Consider the following 17,237-nt stretch of genomic DNA (forward strand, 5'->3'; position numbering starts at 1 on the left):
GAATATTCCACTAGCACACCAGCGCTGGGATATTCCACTAGCACACCAGCATTGGGATATTCTATTAGCACAGCAGTGCTGGGATATTCCACTAGCACACCAGCATTGGAATATTCCACTAGCACACCAGCGCTGGGATATTCCACTAGCACACCAGCATTGGGATATTCTATTAGCACAGCAGCGCTGGGATATTCCACTAGCACACCAGCATTGGGATATTCTATTAGCACAGCAGCGCTGGGATATTCCACTAGCACACCAGCGCTGGGATATTCCACTAGCACACCAGCATTGGAATATTCCACTAGCACAGCAGCGCTGGGATATTCCACTAGCACACCAGCATTGGGATATTCTATTAGCACAGCAGCGCTGGGATATTCCACTAGCACACCAGCATTGGGATATTCTATTAGCACAGCAGCGCTGGGATATTCCACTAGCACACCAGCATTGGGATATTCTATTAGCACAGCAGCGCTGGGATATTCCACTAGCACACCAGCATTGGAATATTCCACTAGCACACCAGCATTGGAATATTCCACTAGCACACCAGCATTGGAATATTCCACTAGCACAGCAGCGCTGGGATATTCCACTAGCACACCAGCATTGGGATATTCTATTAGCACAGCAGCGCTGGGATATTCTACTAGCACACCAGCATTGGGATATTCTATTAGCACAGCAGCGCTGGGATATTCCACTAGCACACCAGCATTGGAATATTCCACTAGCACACCTTTCAGAGTTTGAATTTTAGCTCTGCTACCGGTCGGCTGGACGCCCCTAGCAGGCACAATTGGCATCTAGACTGGGGGACAAAAGAAGAATATGCATAAATAAAATAGCAAAAAAAGTAAGTTGTTTACCCCATCAACAAGGTTCATTATATGGCTAAAAGTATGTAGACACCCCCATACAAACCCTTACAAACACCTTATTTGACTGAATGGGCACAAATCTCCACAGATTCACTTTAAGATCTTATGGCAAGCGTTCCCAGAAGAGTGGAGGCTGTATCAGCCATAACATTAAAACCACCTCCTGGTTTCTATACTCACTGTCTATTTTATCAGCTCCACTTACCATATAAAAGCACTTTGTAGTTCTACAATTACTGACTGTAGTCCATCTGTTTCTCTACATACTTTTTAGCCCCCTTTCACCCTGTTCTTCAATGGTCAGGACCCTCACAGGACCACCACAGAGCAGGTATTATTTAGGTGGTGGATCATTCTCAGCACTGCAGTGACACTGACATGGAGGTGGTGTGTTAGTGTGTGTTGTGCTGGTATGAGTGGATCAGACACAGCAGCGCTGCTGGAGTTTTTAAATACCGTGTCCACTCACTGTCCACTCTATTAGACACTCCTACCTAGTTGATCCACCTTGTAGATGTAAAGTCAGAGACGATCGCTCATCTATTGCTGCTGTTTGAGTCGGTCATCTTCTAGACCTTCATCAGTGTTCACAGGACGCTGCCCACAGGGCGCTGTTGGCTGGATATTTTTGGTTGGTGGACTATTCTCAGTCCAGCAGTGACAGTGAGGTGTTTAAAAACTCCAGCAGCGCTGCTGTGTCTGATCCACTCATACCAGCACAACACACACTAACACACCACCAGTGTCAGTGTCACTGCAGTGCTGAGAATCCAGCACCTAAATAATACCTGCTCTGTGGTGGTCCTGTGGGGGTCCTGACCATTGAAGAACAGGGTGAAAGCAGGTTAAAAAGGTATGTAGAGAAACAGATGGACTACAGTCAGTAATTGTAGAACTACAAAGTGCTTCTATATGCTAAGTGGAGCTGATAAAATGGACAGTGTGTGTAGCAACCAGGAGGTGGTTTTAATGTTATGCCTGATCGGTGTATCTTTTGTTGAAATAGGATGCCCATCAAGCTCATGGTCAGGTGTCCACATACTTTTGGGCAATTATTTTATGTTATCAGATGATCTATCATGTCATACATCAAAACACTTGAAATGACCACAAACTTGAGTCAAATACACAAAGTTTCTGTGGCGTACTAAAAAGTAGGCAATGCCAAGAGGGTGCGTCTTTGTTGTTGGACTTCCTCGGCCCCCCATGACCCCATGCGAACCGTCCACTCCTTTGCCAAAGTTAATTTCGACAGAGCGATAAAGGCCTTTCTCTTTCCATATCGATTAGAGCATTAAGTAAATACTCCGTGTGCTGCTGCATTAAACCAGCCAATTACACACCCAGCAACATGGCGGGCATACAGGGCAGCAACCTAATCACCAGCATCACCTGGGGCTCCAGACAGTCTGAATCAGGAATACAGATACACACACACACACACACACACACACACACAGTGCTGTTTCCCACACCGCAGGAATGCTAAGCTTTACTTGCTGACTAGCAGAACGATGCCAGCCTCATGCTGGGTATTATAAACATTATTAATGCCAGAGAGAAAGAGACATGAGCGAGAGACATCTACACAGTGAAGAAGAGAGGGAGTTAGAAATTTGCCTCACAGCTGGCACATTTGTTCTGGCGCTGAAATCAGATAACAAATCCAATCTAATAATAATTAAATATCTGGCCAAAATTATGTGGACAACCCATTTTGTTATAAATGCCAGGTTTTTCAGCCACACCCATTGCTTTTGTAAAAGCACAAAAGGTGCTTTGTAAAGTTATTTATTTTAAATGTATTATGTACTTCCAACTTCGTTTCAACAGTTTAGGGAAGGCCCTTTCGTGTTCCTGCAATAGATTCAGTAATTAAAAGGGGTGTCTACATACTTTTGTTCATGCAGTGTGGGTAATTTTAAATATAACACAGATTTTAACACCAACAACAACAAAAAAAAAAAAAAACATAAAACACAAGCAATGTGATCATAACTATACAGTAAGAACATAATAATAAAGGCTGAAATAGACACTATATGACCAAAAGTATTTGGACATCCTGCTTTAAAAGTGACCTTTATGTGATCTTTTCAGCTAGAACAACAACCACTCTTCTGAGAAGGCATCTCACAAGACTTTGAAGTGTGCCTGTGGGAATCTTTGCCCATTCACTCAATTGTTGTGGTCGTAGCCTAGTGGTTAAGGAATTGGACTAGTAATCGAAAGGTCACTGGTTCAAGTCCCACCACTGCCCGGTTGCCACTGTTGGGCCCTTAAACAAGATTATTTATGCATTTTCTCCTCAATTTAGCGTAGTCAATTTGTCTTCCACTGCTGGGGGATACCCGATTGCAGTCGAGGTGGGTATATTGCTGCTCATGCCTCCTCCAACCCGCATGCAGCTCTTAGCTGAACCCTTTTCCACCTATGTATTCTGCACTGTTGCCCCTCCATCTGCCAATCAGGGTCCTTACACAACGTTTGAAGACCCCACCCACATAGTCCGGTTATCCCGCCCTAGCAGAGACGTGATGGCCGCTAGATGGCGACCAGCCAACAGGTGGCAACACCGAGTTTCGAACCGAGGAGTTCAGAATCTCGGCGCTGGTGTGCTAGTGGAATATCCCGCTGCGCCACCTGGGCACCTTAAACAAGACTCTTAACCCTCAACTGCTCAGACAATATACTGTCACAGTACTGTAAGACTCTTTGGATAAAAGCATTTGCTAAATACCAGAAATGTCAAAAATTTTTAATGCACAAGAGCATTTGTATGGCTAGGAACTGATGTTGGTCAAGAAAGCCTCAACTGATGTTCCAGTTTATTCCAAAGCTGTTCAGTGGGACTAAAATCAGATCTGAAGAACTGTAACTATAATCAAGTCTGTAGAACTATAAATACAGTCAGATCTGTGGGTCTATCAGTAGAATCAGATTTTTTATCACAGTGCTAAAACAAGACTAAAGACATTCACTGGTTCTAACCAGGCATGCATTGAAAGAAGTGGTGTCCTCATACTTTTGGCCATTTGGTGTATATTGTTTCACTGATGCATCTCTATAACCCAGACTGAAATGTCATTTCCTTTCCCCCGGTTCCTGCTGTATCAGATTCAGACATGTCAAGTGAGAGCATGGGTCTGATGCCCTCTGATAATGAAGGCTCTTCTGATGAAGATATGAGGAGCGCTACAGTACAGGCAGTGGAGCCGGTGCAGAGGAGAAGCATTTCCTCCTCCCAGCGATCGTTCTCAGAGGATTCGCTCCTCTCTCAGAGCTGCAGGAGCACTGAGAATTCAGGACTTTTCACTGAACCGTCTACGGTAAGTGAATTAGGTGAATATTAAACCTGTGACATTAAATTGGGTCTGATTGTGAGAGGTGTGTTTGTAAACAGGTTTTTGCATAGCATCCACTAAAGTTCGATCAGGCACAGTCGCCTCACAGCAAGAAGGTCCTGGGTTCAATTCCCAGGCGGGGCGATCCTGGTCCTTTCTGTGTGGAGTTTGCATGTTCTCCCCGTGTCTGCATGAGTTTCCTCCAGGAGCTCCGGTTTCCTCCCACAGTCCAAAAACATGCAGTTAATTGGAGACACTGAATTGCCCCATAGGTGAATGTGTGTGTGTGTGTCTGCCCTGCGATGGACTGGTGCCCCGTCCAGGGTGTTACTGTGTGTCTTGCGCCCATTGAAAAGCTGGGATAGGCTCCAGTAACCCCCCCCCCCTCCATGACCCTAATTGGATAAGCAGTTAAGAAAATGAGTGAGTGAGTAAATGGCTCAGTTTACCCAGTCATTCCAGGGTACGATAATCTTCTCCTCCTTCTTGCTATTATTTATTTATTTTCTCCATCTTTATTCCAGACTTTGAGATCATTAGCCCAGAGACATTCTAGTGTATCCTCACACTATCAGGGTCTGAATGGTTTCCTCAATCTGGGAGTGGACACCGTGTCCAATCCATTGAACCCAGCTCTATCATACACTCCTGAAGAGACACTGACCCACCCGATACACTCCGAGAGCTTCATAACAGGTCAGTATTCCATGCAAACACCAGAAAATCCTGTTTTTGTCATGTTTTTATTTACACTGGGGTTTAAAGGTGCTCATACAATTCAGTGGGTCTTTCTGGGGGCAGCTGTCCATGACTAGAAAGTACATGGAACATTTGTCTCTTTATCAAGGTTTGAAGGGAAACCCAAACTGTTCCCATATGCTGAGAGGAAACTAGAAACAGCTGGTAAAAGGGGACTAGTAACTCAGGGGTTAAGCAACTGGACTAGTAATCAGAAGATGGCTGGTTCAAGCCCCATCACAACCAAGTTGCCTTTAAGCAAGGCCCTTAACTCTCAATTGCTTAAATTGCATTCAGCCACAACTGTAAGTCGCTTTGGATAAAAAAGCCTCTGCTAGGTGCCCAGTTGGCACAGCGGGATATTCCGCTAGCACACCAGCGCCGAGTTTCTGAACTCCTCGGCTGGGCGCCATCTAGCGGGCATAGTTGCCAGTGCCTGCAGCAGACTCTAATTGGCTACCGTGTTTGCTAGGGCGGGATGAGCGGACTATGTGGGTGAGGTCTTTAAACGCTGTGTAAGGATTTAATTGATTGATTGGCAGATAGAGAGGCGCCTGTGCAGAGTGCATAGGTGGAAAAGGGTTCCGCTAAGGGCTGCATGCAGGTCGGAGGAGGCGTGAGCAGGAAATATACCTTCCTCGACTGCAATCGGGGATCCCCCAGCACCGGAAGACTAATTGAATACGCTAAATTGGGAAAAAATAGGAAAAAAGCCTCTGCTAATGCTGTAAATGTAACCCAAGAACCATCAATAACAAATACATAGGTGTGGGCTTTAGAGACAGTGGATGGAGACTCGACTGAGCTTGAAAAAGAGTTTTTGGTCAAATTAATTAAAGCTTAAGTGATTAGGCCTTCATTATCAGATGACTGTACCTACTGTGAAGCATGGTGGTGGCAGTATTATACTCTGGTGCATAGCAGAAAGTGGACAACATAATAAAGACGCACTATTACTCCCAAAATTCTGAATCTTGGACCCAAATGGGTGTTTTAACAGGACAGTGAGCTGAAACTGGGTTTAGAATTATTAAACCTGGGTACAGTTATGCTTTTGGAATGGCCTTGGCCTCAATCATCTAAGAATATGTGGTGGTACTAGGCCAAAGAACCAGTTTGAACCAGTTTACCAGTAGCTTGGTAAAGACTACAAAAGCAACTGATTGAATTGAAAAGAGCTAATAAACAAATAATAACATATTACTTGTACTTTATTTATACACTGTATGGCCAAATGTATATAGACACCCATACTAATGATTAAGTTCAGGTGTTTTAGTCACACCCATTACTAACAGCTATACAGTACACCGACCAGGCATAACATTCTGACCACTGACAGGTGAAGTGAATAACACTGATTATCTCTTCATCATGGCACCTGTTAGTGGGTGGGATATATTAGGCAGCAAGTGAACATTTTATTTTCAAAGTTGATGTTAGAAGCAGGAAAAATGGACGAGCGTGAGGATTTGAGTGAGTTTGACAAGGTCCAAATTGTAATGGCTAGACGACGGGGTCAGAGCATCTCCAAAACTGCAGCTCTTGTGGGGTGTTCCCGGTCTGCAGTGGTCAGTATCTATCAAAAGTGGTCCAAGGAAGGAACAGTGGTAAACTGGCGACAGGGTCATGGGCGGCCAAGTCTCATTGATGTACGTGGGGAGCGAACGCTGGCCCGTGTGGTCCGATCCAACACATGAGCTACTGTAGCTCAAACTGCTGAAGAAGTTCATGCTGGTTCTGATAGAAAGGTGTCAGAATACACAGTGCATCACAGTTTGTTGTGTATGGGGCAGCAAAAGGGGGACCAACATAATATTATGAAGGTGGTCATAATGTTGTGCCTGATCGGTGTATAATAGGGGCATATCGAAGATCTCAGTGATGTCTAACATGGCACTCTCATAGAATCCCAATTTTGTCAGTTCCCTGCTAGATCTATCAGGGTCAACTGTACTGTGATTGTGAAATGAAATCGTCTAGGAACAACCACAGCTCAGCAACAGGGCAGGTAGACCACGCAACCTCATAATGACTTATTCTTGGTTGCATGATCGACTACAGAATTACAAATTCAGATCACTATGCACAACAGCTGTTGTTTACTAGACGTGGTGTAAAGCAGATCGTCTCTAGACTCTGGAGCAAACCAAACTTGGTTTAGATGGCTACCTACCAAAATGCGTGGTGCTCTTTTGACTTAATAAGTGCAGATTCTCATGGAAGCATTATGAAGGTGTGGTGCTCAGGCGTCCACATAGTTTTGGCCATACACGTTTTTTTGACCGAGCAGGTTAAGCTATATTTTTTTTATATCATTCTCATGTGATTTGCTTTGTAGCTTCAGTGCAAAACATAAAAAACTAAAAAAAACTTCAGACATCAAGCAGGCCTTGGCGGATCGACTATGTTAGTCAGGGGAAACATAGCATTTCATTTTTGGCCAGAATTTCACTTCAAGCTGGAAAAAGCCCCACTGAGAGCAAAATCTCATCTCTGAGAAAAGCCGGCATGTCAGCAGCAATCTAACCAAAACATTTAAGGAAATTAATAGAAGTTTAAAGGCCTGCAGAGCAAAACTGATCCTGCCAGATTAAATAAAACATGTACATTAAATTGAAAACTAAAGTAAACCTACAGCTGATCGTAAACCAACAACTATTATAAAAGAAAACTAATCAGACTAATGCGATTAAACAGCACCAACATTAAATCAGATGTACAAGATCATATTTGTTGAGTCGGAGAATCTTTACAGCTTAGTAATAAATTCATTTCTAACTGCTGACGCTTTTGTACTGAGAGCGAACAGTACAGACTAGAGTTCAGACTACTGATCTGAGAGTCACCCACACCCACAGTCAGTGTGCTGCCCACATCCACGGTCAGTGTACTGCCCACACTCACCCTCGGTGTACTGCCCTCACCCACAGTCAGCGTGCAGCGCACAGCTCACACCCACTCTCAGTCTATTGCCCACACCCAGCGTCTCAATGTACAGTAAAGCCCACACCCATTCTCAGTGTGCAATACAGCCCACACTCACCGTCAGTGTACAGTGCATAGCTCACACCCACCATCAGTGTACAGCCCACACCCACCGTCGGTGTACTGTACAGCCCACACTCACTGTCAGTGTACAGTACAGCCCACTCCCACCATCAGTGTACAGTACAGCCCACACCCACCCTCATTGTTCAGCCCACACCCACCGTCAGTGTACAGTACAGCACACTCCCACCATCACTGTACAGTACAGCACACTCCCACCATCACTGTACAGTACAGCACACTCCCACCATCACTGTACAGTACAGCACACTCCCACCGTCACTGTATCGTACATATCCACCGTCAGTGTACAGCCCACACCCACAGTCAGTGTACTGCCCAAACCCACTGTCAGTGTACAGCACACACCCACCATCAGTGTACTGCCCACTCTCACAGTGTACAGCACACACCCACAGTCAGTGTACTGCCCACTCCCACAGTGTACTGCCCACTCCCACAGTGTACAGCCCACACCCAGTCAGTGTACTCCCCAAACCCACTGTCAGTGTACAGCACACACCCACCATCAGTGTACTGCCCACTCTCACAGTCAGTGTACAGCCCACTCCCACCATCACTGTACAGTACAGCACACTCCCACCGTCACTGTATCGTACATATCCACTGTCAGTGTACAGCCCACACCCACTGTCAGTGTACAGCACACACCCACCATCAGTGTACAGCACACACCCACAGTCAGTGTACTGCCCACTCCCACAGTGTACAGCCCACACCCACAGTCAGTGTACTGCCCAAACCCACTGTCAGTGTACAGCACACACCCACCATCAGTGTACTGCCCACTCTCACAGTCAGTGTACAGCCCACACCCACCCTCAGTGTACAGTGCACAGCCCAAACCCACAGTCAGTGTACAGCCTACACCCACCCTCAGTGTACAGTGCACAGCCCAAACCACCGACAGTGTACTGCCCACACCCACACCCACCAATGCATTTATATGATTTAAATCATGATTGAAGAAATAGCCGGTCAGTGTCAGTATGAAGCTGGTTGATGTGAGTATGAAGCTGGTCAGTGTGAGTATGCTGGTCAGTGTGAATATGAAGCTGGTCAGTGCGAGTATAAAGCTGGTCAGTGTGAGTATCCTGGTCAGTGTGACTTTTATTGTTGAAGCTACCAGTTTGCTGTAGGTGTTTTTATCTATTTTTGTTATTGTTCCTCGTGGAGTCGAGCAGCTTAATAACTAATCCAGAAAATAAAAGACATTTATTTTCAAGCAGGATGAAATGTTCGGGTCCACCTGAGACTGAAGACCCGAAATATTACAGTAGAAATGAAGGACACTCTGGCCTGGAGATCTTCATGCTCCTGCACCTGATCCACATGTTTTCAATGATGTTTATAATAATAGTATGAGCTTTAGGAGATGACAAAGAGTTTCTACAGAGAGGAGATGATATGAAGCTCTCGTACCTCCAATCCCCTCCTGTATCCAATTCAACATCATAAACACGGACCTTTAAAATACAACATCACCTCTCATAACCTGTAACCCGGTGGTACCATTACACACCTGATTCCCATTCATCCTAAAAAACTGGGTGAACGTTCTGCTTCTGCGCCCGCCGTGTTTTATTCCTGCTCTCCATCAACCCGCCAGATTATGTTCACCCGAGGCTAAACAGGATTCAGTGCTGGTGACACGCCTTATTCCCACAGCTCCCATTAATCCAAACGCTCCTGGTGAACAGTATAAACTGGATAAATCTTCCCTCAGATTTGTGGAGGTCTACATGAAGCTGGTTGGTTTTTTCATGTGTGGTTGAATGAGCAGCGTAATGCAGCCAAATCTCACATCAAAACCTGAGCTGATCTGGAACCAGGTTCAAACCCTGGATTACGGGACTCATGCTGCTGTGAGACACCCACTTCAGCAGCTGCACCACTGTATCGCCACACAGCATTGAATTAAATTAGATTCTTGTATCTGGTCTAAGTAGTTTGGCATGTACTTCCAGTTACCCTGTGTAAGCCAGATTTATTTTTAATTTTTATTGTACCTCCTATGAGCATGCAGAAGGTGGATTGGCTGCCCTGGGTGTGAGTGTGTGAGGCATGCTCTGTCATTGACTGATGCTAAATTTGGTACATTTTGGGGTATTTTTATTAAAGTTGACCCTGATCCTAAATGATTAATTCACGAAAATAAATGAATGATGAATAGGCCGTGTGCTACATTATATGGTCAAAAGTATGTGGACACCTGATAATGAGCATTTTATTCCAAAACCATCTGAAAAGGGTTTCCAAAAGTAGGATTTTTGAAATTTGTGTCCATTTAGGTAAAATAGATTTTTTTTGGGTCTGGCATAGATGTTGGACAAGAAGGTCTGACTCACAGTTAATATTCCTGTTCATCCCAAGTATGTTTAATGGGGTTAAGGTCAGAGCTCTGTGCAATTCACTGGAGTTCTTCCATACCAACCTGAAGGAACTTCCACAAACTGTTGACATGAATTTGGAAACTTATAATTTATTTAATGAGAGTATGTTGTGGGCAAACTATGGCCCGCGGGCCACATACGGTTAGGCTGTTTGATCCGGCCCATTGAGCATTTACAAAATTGTCCTTTAGAGTAGGGCTTGCAAATTGAATCACTGAGTCAACAAGTCAGAAATGACTCTTTTCAAACAAATTATTCATTGGAATCGAATCAGGGAGCTGTGCTCTTATCTATGGTAAAGATTCATTCGTTTTGCTCACTCTATTTCATTAGGGTGTCGTGCTCAAACAACTTAATGAATCAGTTCATTTAATAAAGAGATTCGATCGTGGTCCAGGCCTTGATAAACCGCTGTATAAACCAATCAGAGCTTCCAAATTCAGATTTTAGGCGGAATTTCAATCTCTCTCTTTATTGGTTGTTGTATAAGTGTCAGTTTAGTGAACAAATTACCAGTTTCAGCTTTTTACCGCGAAAGCCGAGAGAATAAACGATCGAAACGGTTTTCATTAGTTAGGTGGACAAACACAGTTACATATGGATTTTTATATTCTGGAAATATTCTGGAAACCAAGAAGAAAAAAAAGTGGATTATATCATTAATGGAACAACACATGGATATAGATCAGGTAAGCAGCGGTTATGATTTTATGCTGCTGTGTGGTTGATCTGGGTCGTGGTGCTGCTGTTTAACGTGCGCTTTCATTTTGCAATAATAGCAGAGCATTATCAAATATTGTGATTTTTTTAATGCTCATTTATTTGAAGTAAAATGGACAGCAGAAATGTGGTTGTGAGATTGTGCTGGTTTGTTTAATATTGTCGAAATGTATATATAGGGTGTGTTTGAAAACCTAGGGAGCTGCCTTGCTGTCTTACTGCCTACATAGGCAGCTGCCTCAGTAGAGAGAATTCTAATAAGTCAATGACTTATAAGTCAGGTTATTCGAACGCGCTACTTAGACAGCGATTCCATCGGGTTTCGCTTACTAAGCTAACAGTTAGCATCTTGCCATTCAAACCAATGGGATGGGGTGGCACAGCGCGATAGCATGTCAATATAACATCTCCCTCCGTGTACCAAAAACTGTTAAATTCGCTGACAAGCCCGAACTTGCAAATAAAAACACTTGTGCAAGTTTATACAAGTTAAAAATCAATAATAATTTATTTAGGTTGGAAAATAACTCATTTCATTTCTCCGCACCGTCAGCCATGTTTTTTAATTTTCTGTGAGAGAAGAGCTGCCGCACTGAATGCTGGGATAGCCTTGATCACTAAGGACGCTAACAATGCTCACTCGTTCTTGATTTAAAATAACATTGAAATGTTAAGAGCAAGATCGTAAAAAAATTCTGCACTCTAACGACGGTGTCCAAACGACTCCTAACGTTCTTCTCATCGGTTTGTTCAGCGTTCGGTCGTTCCTGCGCTTAACGAGCCACGTTCAAAAGAGATTCAGCTTAAACGTAAGCGCTCAGATTTCCACGGTCCAATCGGAAGCGGCGGATATTACAGTCGGGGACGTGTCTATGGAGACAGGCAGGAGAGCAATGAACTCACAGGCGGCGGATTTAATGAGAGGCAGGAAAGGTCAGAGCACTCAGATCTTTTTTCATTTGTCCTCCTGCAGCAGTAGCAGCATCTATCCATCACATCTTCTCTTAAGCTTCTTTTCTTTATTATTCCTCCGACTGCTCTGATCTCATCCAGCCGCTTTTATTGGTCCGTCTGTGCAGCTCTTGTTCCCCTGAGCACAGTGACAAGGCCAGAAACTACTGAGGTGGAAAATGGCTTAATTATAGCTGGTGTTTAAGACAGAGAGAGGAGACACAGGCTAACCCCGGAGACATGTCTCTCTTTTTCCTCGTCCCTTTTTTTCTTTGTTTTTCTCTTTTCGTCCCTCTGTTTCTACATCCCCATCCCTCTTTTTCCCTGTCTCACTTACTCTGTCTTTCTTTATCCCTCTGTCTCTACATCCCCATTCTTCCAAGTCCCTCTTACTACTTGTCTCTTTTCGTCTCTGTCTCAACATCCCTCTTTTTCCTTGTCTCGCTTCCTCTGTCTTTCTTTCTCCTTCTGTTTCTACATACCTCTGTGTCCTTGTCCCTCTTATTCTTCGGTTTTCTCTTTTTGTCCCTCTGTCGTTATGTCCCTCTTTTTCTTTGTTTTTCTCTTTTCGTCCCTTTGTTTCTACATCCCCATCCTTCTTTTTCCTAGTCCCTCTTAGTCTTTGTTTCTACTGTCTCTACATCACTTTTTTTCTGTCCCTTTTACTGTTTGTCTTTCTTTCTTTCTCCCTCTGTCTCTCTTTTCCTTGTTTCTTTAACTCTTTGTCTTTCTTTATGTCCCTCTGTCTCTACATCCCTATTTTTCCATGTCTCACTTACTCTGTCTTTCTTTATCCCTCTGTCTCTACATCCCTATTTTTCCAAGTCCCTCTTACGTCTTGTCTTTTTCGTCCCTCAGTCTCTCTATCCCTCTTTTTCTTCATCCCTCTTTTTTCTCATCCCTCTTATTTTTATTGTGTTTTTTTCTTTACGTCCTTCTGTCTCTACATCCATCTTTTCCCTGTCCCTTTTACTCCTTTTTTTGTCCCTCTGTCTTTATGTTCCTCTTTTTCCTCGTCCTTCATATTTCATGTTTCTACTGTCTCTACATCCCTCTTTTTTTGTGTCCCTCTTACTTTGTCTTTTTTCTCCCTCTGTCTCTACAGCCTGCTTTTTCCTCATTCCTGTTATTCTTCGTTTCTACTGTCTCTACATCCTTCTTTTTCCTCATCCCTCGTTTCTACTGTCTGTACATCCCTCTTTGTCCTCGTCCCTTGTTTCTTTGTTTCTACTGTCTGTACATTTCTCTTTTTCCTCGTCCCTCTTATTCTTTGTTTTTACTGTCTCTACATCCCTCTTTTTCCTTGTACCTCGTTTCTTTGTTTCTACTCTCTGTACATCCCTCTTTTTCCTCGTCCCTTGTTTCTAATGTCTCTACATCCCTGTTTTTTCTTCATCCCTCGTTTCTTTGTCCCTCTGTCTTTACTTCCCCTTTTTTACTTGTCCCTCTTACTGTTTTTTTTCCTCATTGTTCCTCAGTCTCTACATCCTTTTCTTACTTGTCCCTTTTACTCCTTGTCTTTTTTCGTCCCTTTGTCTTTGTGCCCCTCTTTGTTTTCGCCGCTCTGTCTCTGTCTCTTTTTCTTTGTCCCTTTTAAACTTTGACTTTTTTTCATCCCTCTTTCTACGTCCCTCTTTCTACGTCCCTCTTTGTTTTTCTTATTGTCCCTCTAATTCCACGTCCTTATTTCTGTCTCTTTACTGTATATTTTTCTTTGTCAGTCCTGTTTCCTTTTGTTGTTTCTTCTGTTTTATTGTTTTATGTCTCCATTCTCTTTTGTCTCTATCTGTTTTATCGACCCACTGTCTTACCTTTCCTGTCTGTGCATGCCTCTCATCATCATCTTTTTTTCTTATTCCTTTGTAAGCAAGTAAATGAAACATAAAGCTAGAGGAAACAATAGTCAGGAGCTCTCGCATGTGTTAATTAATGTGGTTTTGGAATAGAGGTGTCCACACTTTTAGGGTTTAGTCTAAACATTAATATAAGTGAAAGTGAAAATAAAAGTGAACCTGCTCAAAGCCTTTATCTCAACCCCATCCAACATTTCTGGGATGAGTTAGAACACCTCTTATAGGACAGATAGTTCCGGTCCTAAAATCTGATTGGCTGAGCCGCGTTCGAAGCCGTTGTAAAATCCCCGATAAACTCACACCTATGACCACCTCACATCATTCCATATTAATACGCCACTGAATAGAAAAAATTAATGTTATTTTCGCCCTCATGTTGCCTAGAAACACTGTTAATCGAACTATTTTGCGTCGCGGAAGAATGCTTTATTGTAAGTTTATACACAATAAATACATTTATGAATTAAACATTGTTGTATTTATTATATTTTATGTTGACCGCCGTTTTATAAAAGCAATAAGCCACTCGAGACTCCGCTTCGCGTCGTGCCAAAAACGTCATCCCCGTGCTAAAATCACAGTAATGCACGGCCTCTCGTGGCTTATTGCTTTATTAATACGCCACTGAAAAGAAAAAGTGAATGTTATGTTCGCCCTCATGTTGCCTAGCAACACTGTTAACGAACTACCTGGGGTCGCGGAAGAATGCTTTTTGTAAGTGTTTTTGTAAATAAAAACATTTATAAATTGAACATTGTTGTATTTTATTATATTTTATGTTGTTTTATCTACCGCCATTTTATAAAAGCAATAAGCCACTCGAGACTCCGCTCCGCTTTGCATCGTGCCAAAACAACCTTCCCCGTGATAAAATCGCAGTAACGCACGGTGTCTCGTGGCTTATTGCTTTATTAACATTTCTTCTCTACCTCTCAACATTAATTCCTAGCATTACTGATGCTCTGGCTCATTTCTATAAATCAATTCTAACAAAATACATTTCATGATATAAATAAATAAATCCATTTATTACAATATATATATATATATACTGTAATATTTAAACCCTGTTTCGTCCTCCTCTCTGTAGGTAAAGCAAGCTGGAGACCAGACAGCAGCCTTCGACATCACATAGAGGCGGAGCTTGTTAATGAAGTGATCAACAACCAACCAATCAGCATCAGTTTACATTCTGCTACACCAACCCGCAAAACAGTGCAACCCGGGAGTCCAAATGTATCAGGTGCAGTATCACTGTATTAGTCACTATAACAGTCTCTACTCCTCTGGGAAGGATTCCCACAGGATATTAGAGTGTGTTTGTGGGGTGTTGGTTTCCATTCAGTTAAAATATTTGTGAGGATCATAAACTATTCCAAATAAAGGCAAAAAGAATCAACCTTGGGCGGCACGGTGGCTTAGTGGGTAGCACTGTCGCCTCACAGCAAGAAGGTCCTGGGATCGATCCCCAGGCGGGGCGGTCCGGGTCCTTTCTGTGCGCAGTTTGCATGTTCTCCCTGTGTGTCCTCTGGTTTCCTCCCACAGTCCAAAAAAAACATGCAGTCAGGTTCATTGGAAACACTGAATTGCCCTATAGGTGAATGTATGTGTGTGTGTGTGTGTGTGTGTGTATGTGTGTGTGTGTGTGTATGTGTGTCTGCCCTGCGATGGACTGGCGTTCCGTCCAGGGTGTTACTGTGTGCCTTGCGCCCATTGAAAAGCTGGGATAGGCTCCAGCACCCCCCCGGTGACCCAAACTGGATAAGAAAATGAATGAATGAATCAATCGTGACACCAGATAAAATTTAGATCTACGGGTCTAAATGTAAAAGGTTCATTATTAACGTCATTCTGGACCTTTAGATTCTGGTTCCATCAAATCTCATAAGCAAATCTTCATGAATTACCTATATATGGAAGAAAACTATTGGGACACACCTTTTTCAGACACAGAGTTGTAGCAGAAAGAAGGTGATTTTTCAACCAATAATTGTTATTTTTGTCCATTTCTTAACAATTTTGTTTTTGTCTTTAGTTCTTTCTTCTTCCTTTTTAACTCCTACCCCAATTGTCTTTTTTTTACCTTGTTTTTCTCCTGATTTTTCTTGCTTTTAGTCCTGATTGCACATATTCTTTTATTCTTCCAGCCTCGCTGTGTTTGTGCACTTAATTGAAATCACTTTCATTTCTTCTACATGATTTTCTGAGTGTTTTTATTCTCTTCTATGTCTTTCTTATTTTTCCTCTCCAGACGTCTCTCGTCCCCCGACCGCTCCTTGTTCTCTGAGTGTCTCTCGTCCGGCTTCTCTGAAGGTTCGGACTGTGGAGATGGTGGACCCTGCACTCTCTGATCAGGATGATGAAGAGGAGGATGAACTCGCCCTCATGTCTCTGGAGGAAGAGCTCAGACGGATGAGCGCTAAACCAGGTCAACTTAATTCATACAGGCATAAAGCCGTCAGAAGATGGGAAGAGGACGACTCAGATTTTTAAATATTCCCACTTTTAAATGTATTTATAACAATTATTACTGGCTCTTTCTTTACTGTTTATTAGTTTATAATCACATAGAATTTAAATATTTTGTTCATAAAACAGAACAAATGCTAAAAATCCATCACAACAGTAAAACATGAATATTTTTTTAATATATTTAAATTACTGTAACACTTCTGTTATGCTTTTTTATACAAAACTCATATGGGAAACTTACTGATGGTGTTGCTAATTTTATAAGATCTGTCCTAAAGTCCAGCCCAAGTCTGTCCACTTATTGGCTTTATAGGGTGAATTTAAAGCTAATATATAAAAATGTGTTTATGTTTTAAGCCATATATAAAAATTTGGGTAGGTTTTAGTTCATATATGGAAGTGCGGGAATGTGTTTAGTCCATATATGGAAATGTGGGTATGTTTTAGTTAATATATTGACATGTGGGTGTGTTTTAGTCCATATATGAACATGTGCAGAGGTATGTGTTAGTTGATATAAGAAAAAGTGGGTATGTTTCAATCTATATATGGAAATGTGGGTGTGTTTCAGTCCATATATGGACATGTGGATGTGTATTTGTCCATATTTTATGTGGGAATGTTTTAGTCCATATATGAACATGTGCACAGGCATGTTTCAGTCCATATATAGACATGTGGGTATGTTTCCGTCCATATATGGAAATGTGGGAATGTTTTAGTCCATATATGAACATGTGCACAGGTATGTTTCAGTCCATATATAGACATGTGGGAATGTTTTAGTGCATATATGAACATGTG

The 17,237-nt window shown here is 42.7% G+C and overlaps 1 protein-coding gene across 3 annotated transcripts in view; it reads left to right on the forward strand.

The window, feature by feature from the left end:
* Positions 1-16,655, forward strand: part of zbbx (zinc finger, B-box domain containing) — a 57,377-nt gene extending 40,722 nt beyond the window's left edge. For all 3 annotated transcript variants that reach the window (XM_063005084.1, XM_063005086.1, XM_063005087.1), the window contains 4 exons: positions 4,008-4,219; positions 4,759-4,930; positions 15,052-15,204; positions 16,213-16,655. In XM_063005084.1, the coding sequence (XP_062861154.1) occupies positions 4,008-4,219; positions 4,759-4,930; positions 15,052-15,204; positions 16,213-16,454 (779 nt within the window). In that variant the 3' untranslated portion in view covers positions 16,455-16,655. The remainder of the gene's footprint in view (positions 1-4,007; positions 4,220-4,758; positions 4,931-15,051; positions 15,205-16,212) is intronic.
* Positions 16,656-17,237: the final 582 nt, after the last annotated feature.

The sequence above is a fragment of the Trichomycterus rosablanca genome, chromosome 11 (assembly GCF_030014385.1).
Source record: "Trichomycterus rosablanca isolate fTriRos1 chromosome 11, fTriRos1.hap1, whole genome shotgun sequence".
In the NCBI taxonomy this organism is placed as follows: Eukaryota; Metazoa; Chordata; class Actinopteri; order Siluriformes; family Trichomycteridae; genus Trichomycterus; species Trichomycterus rosablanca.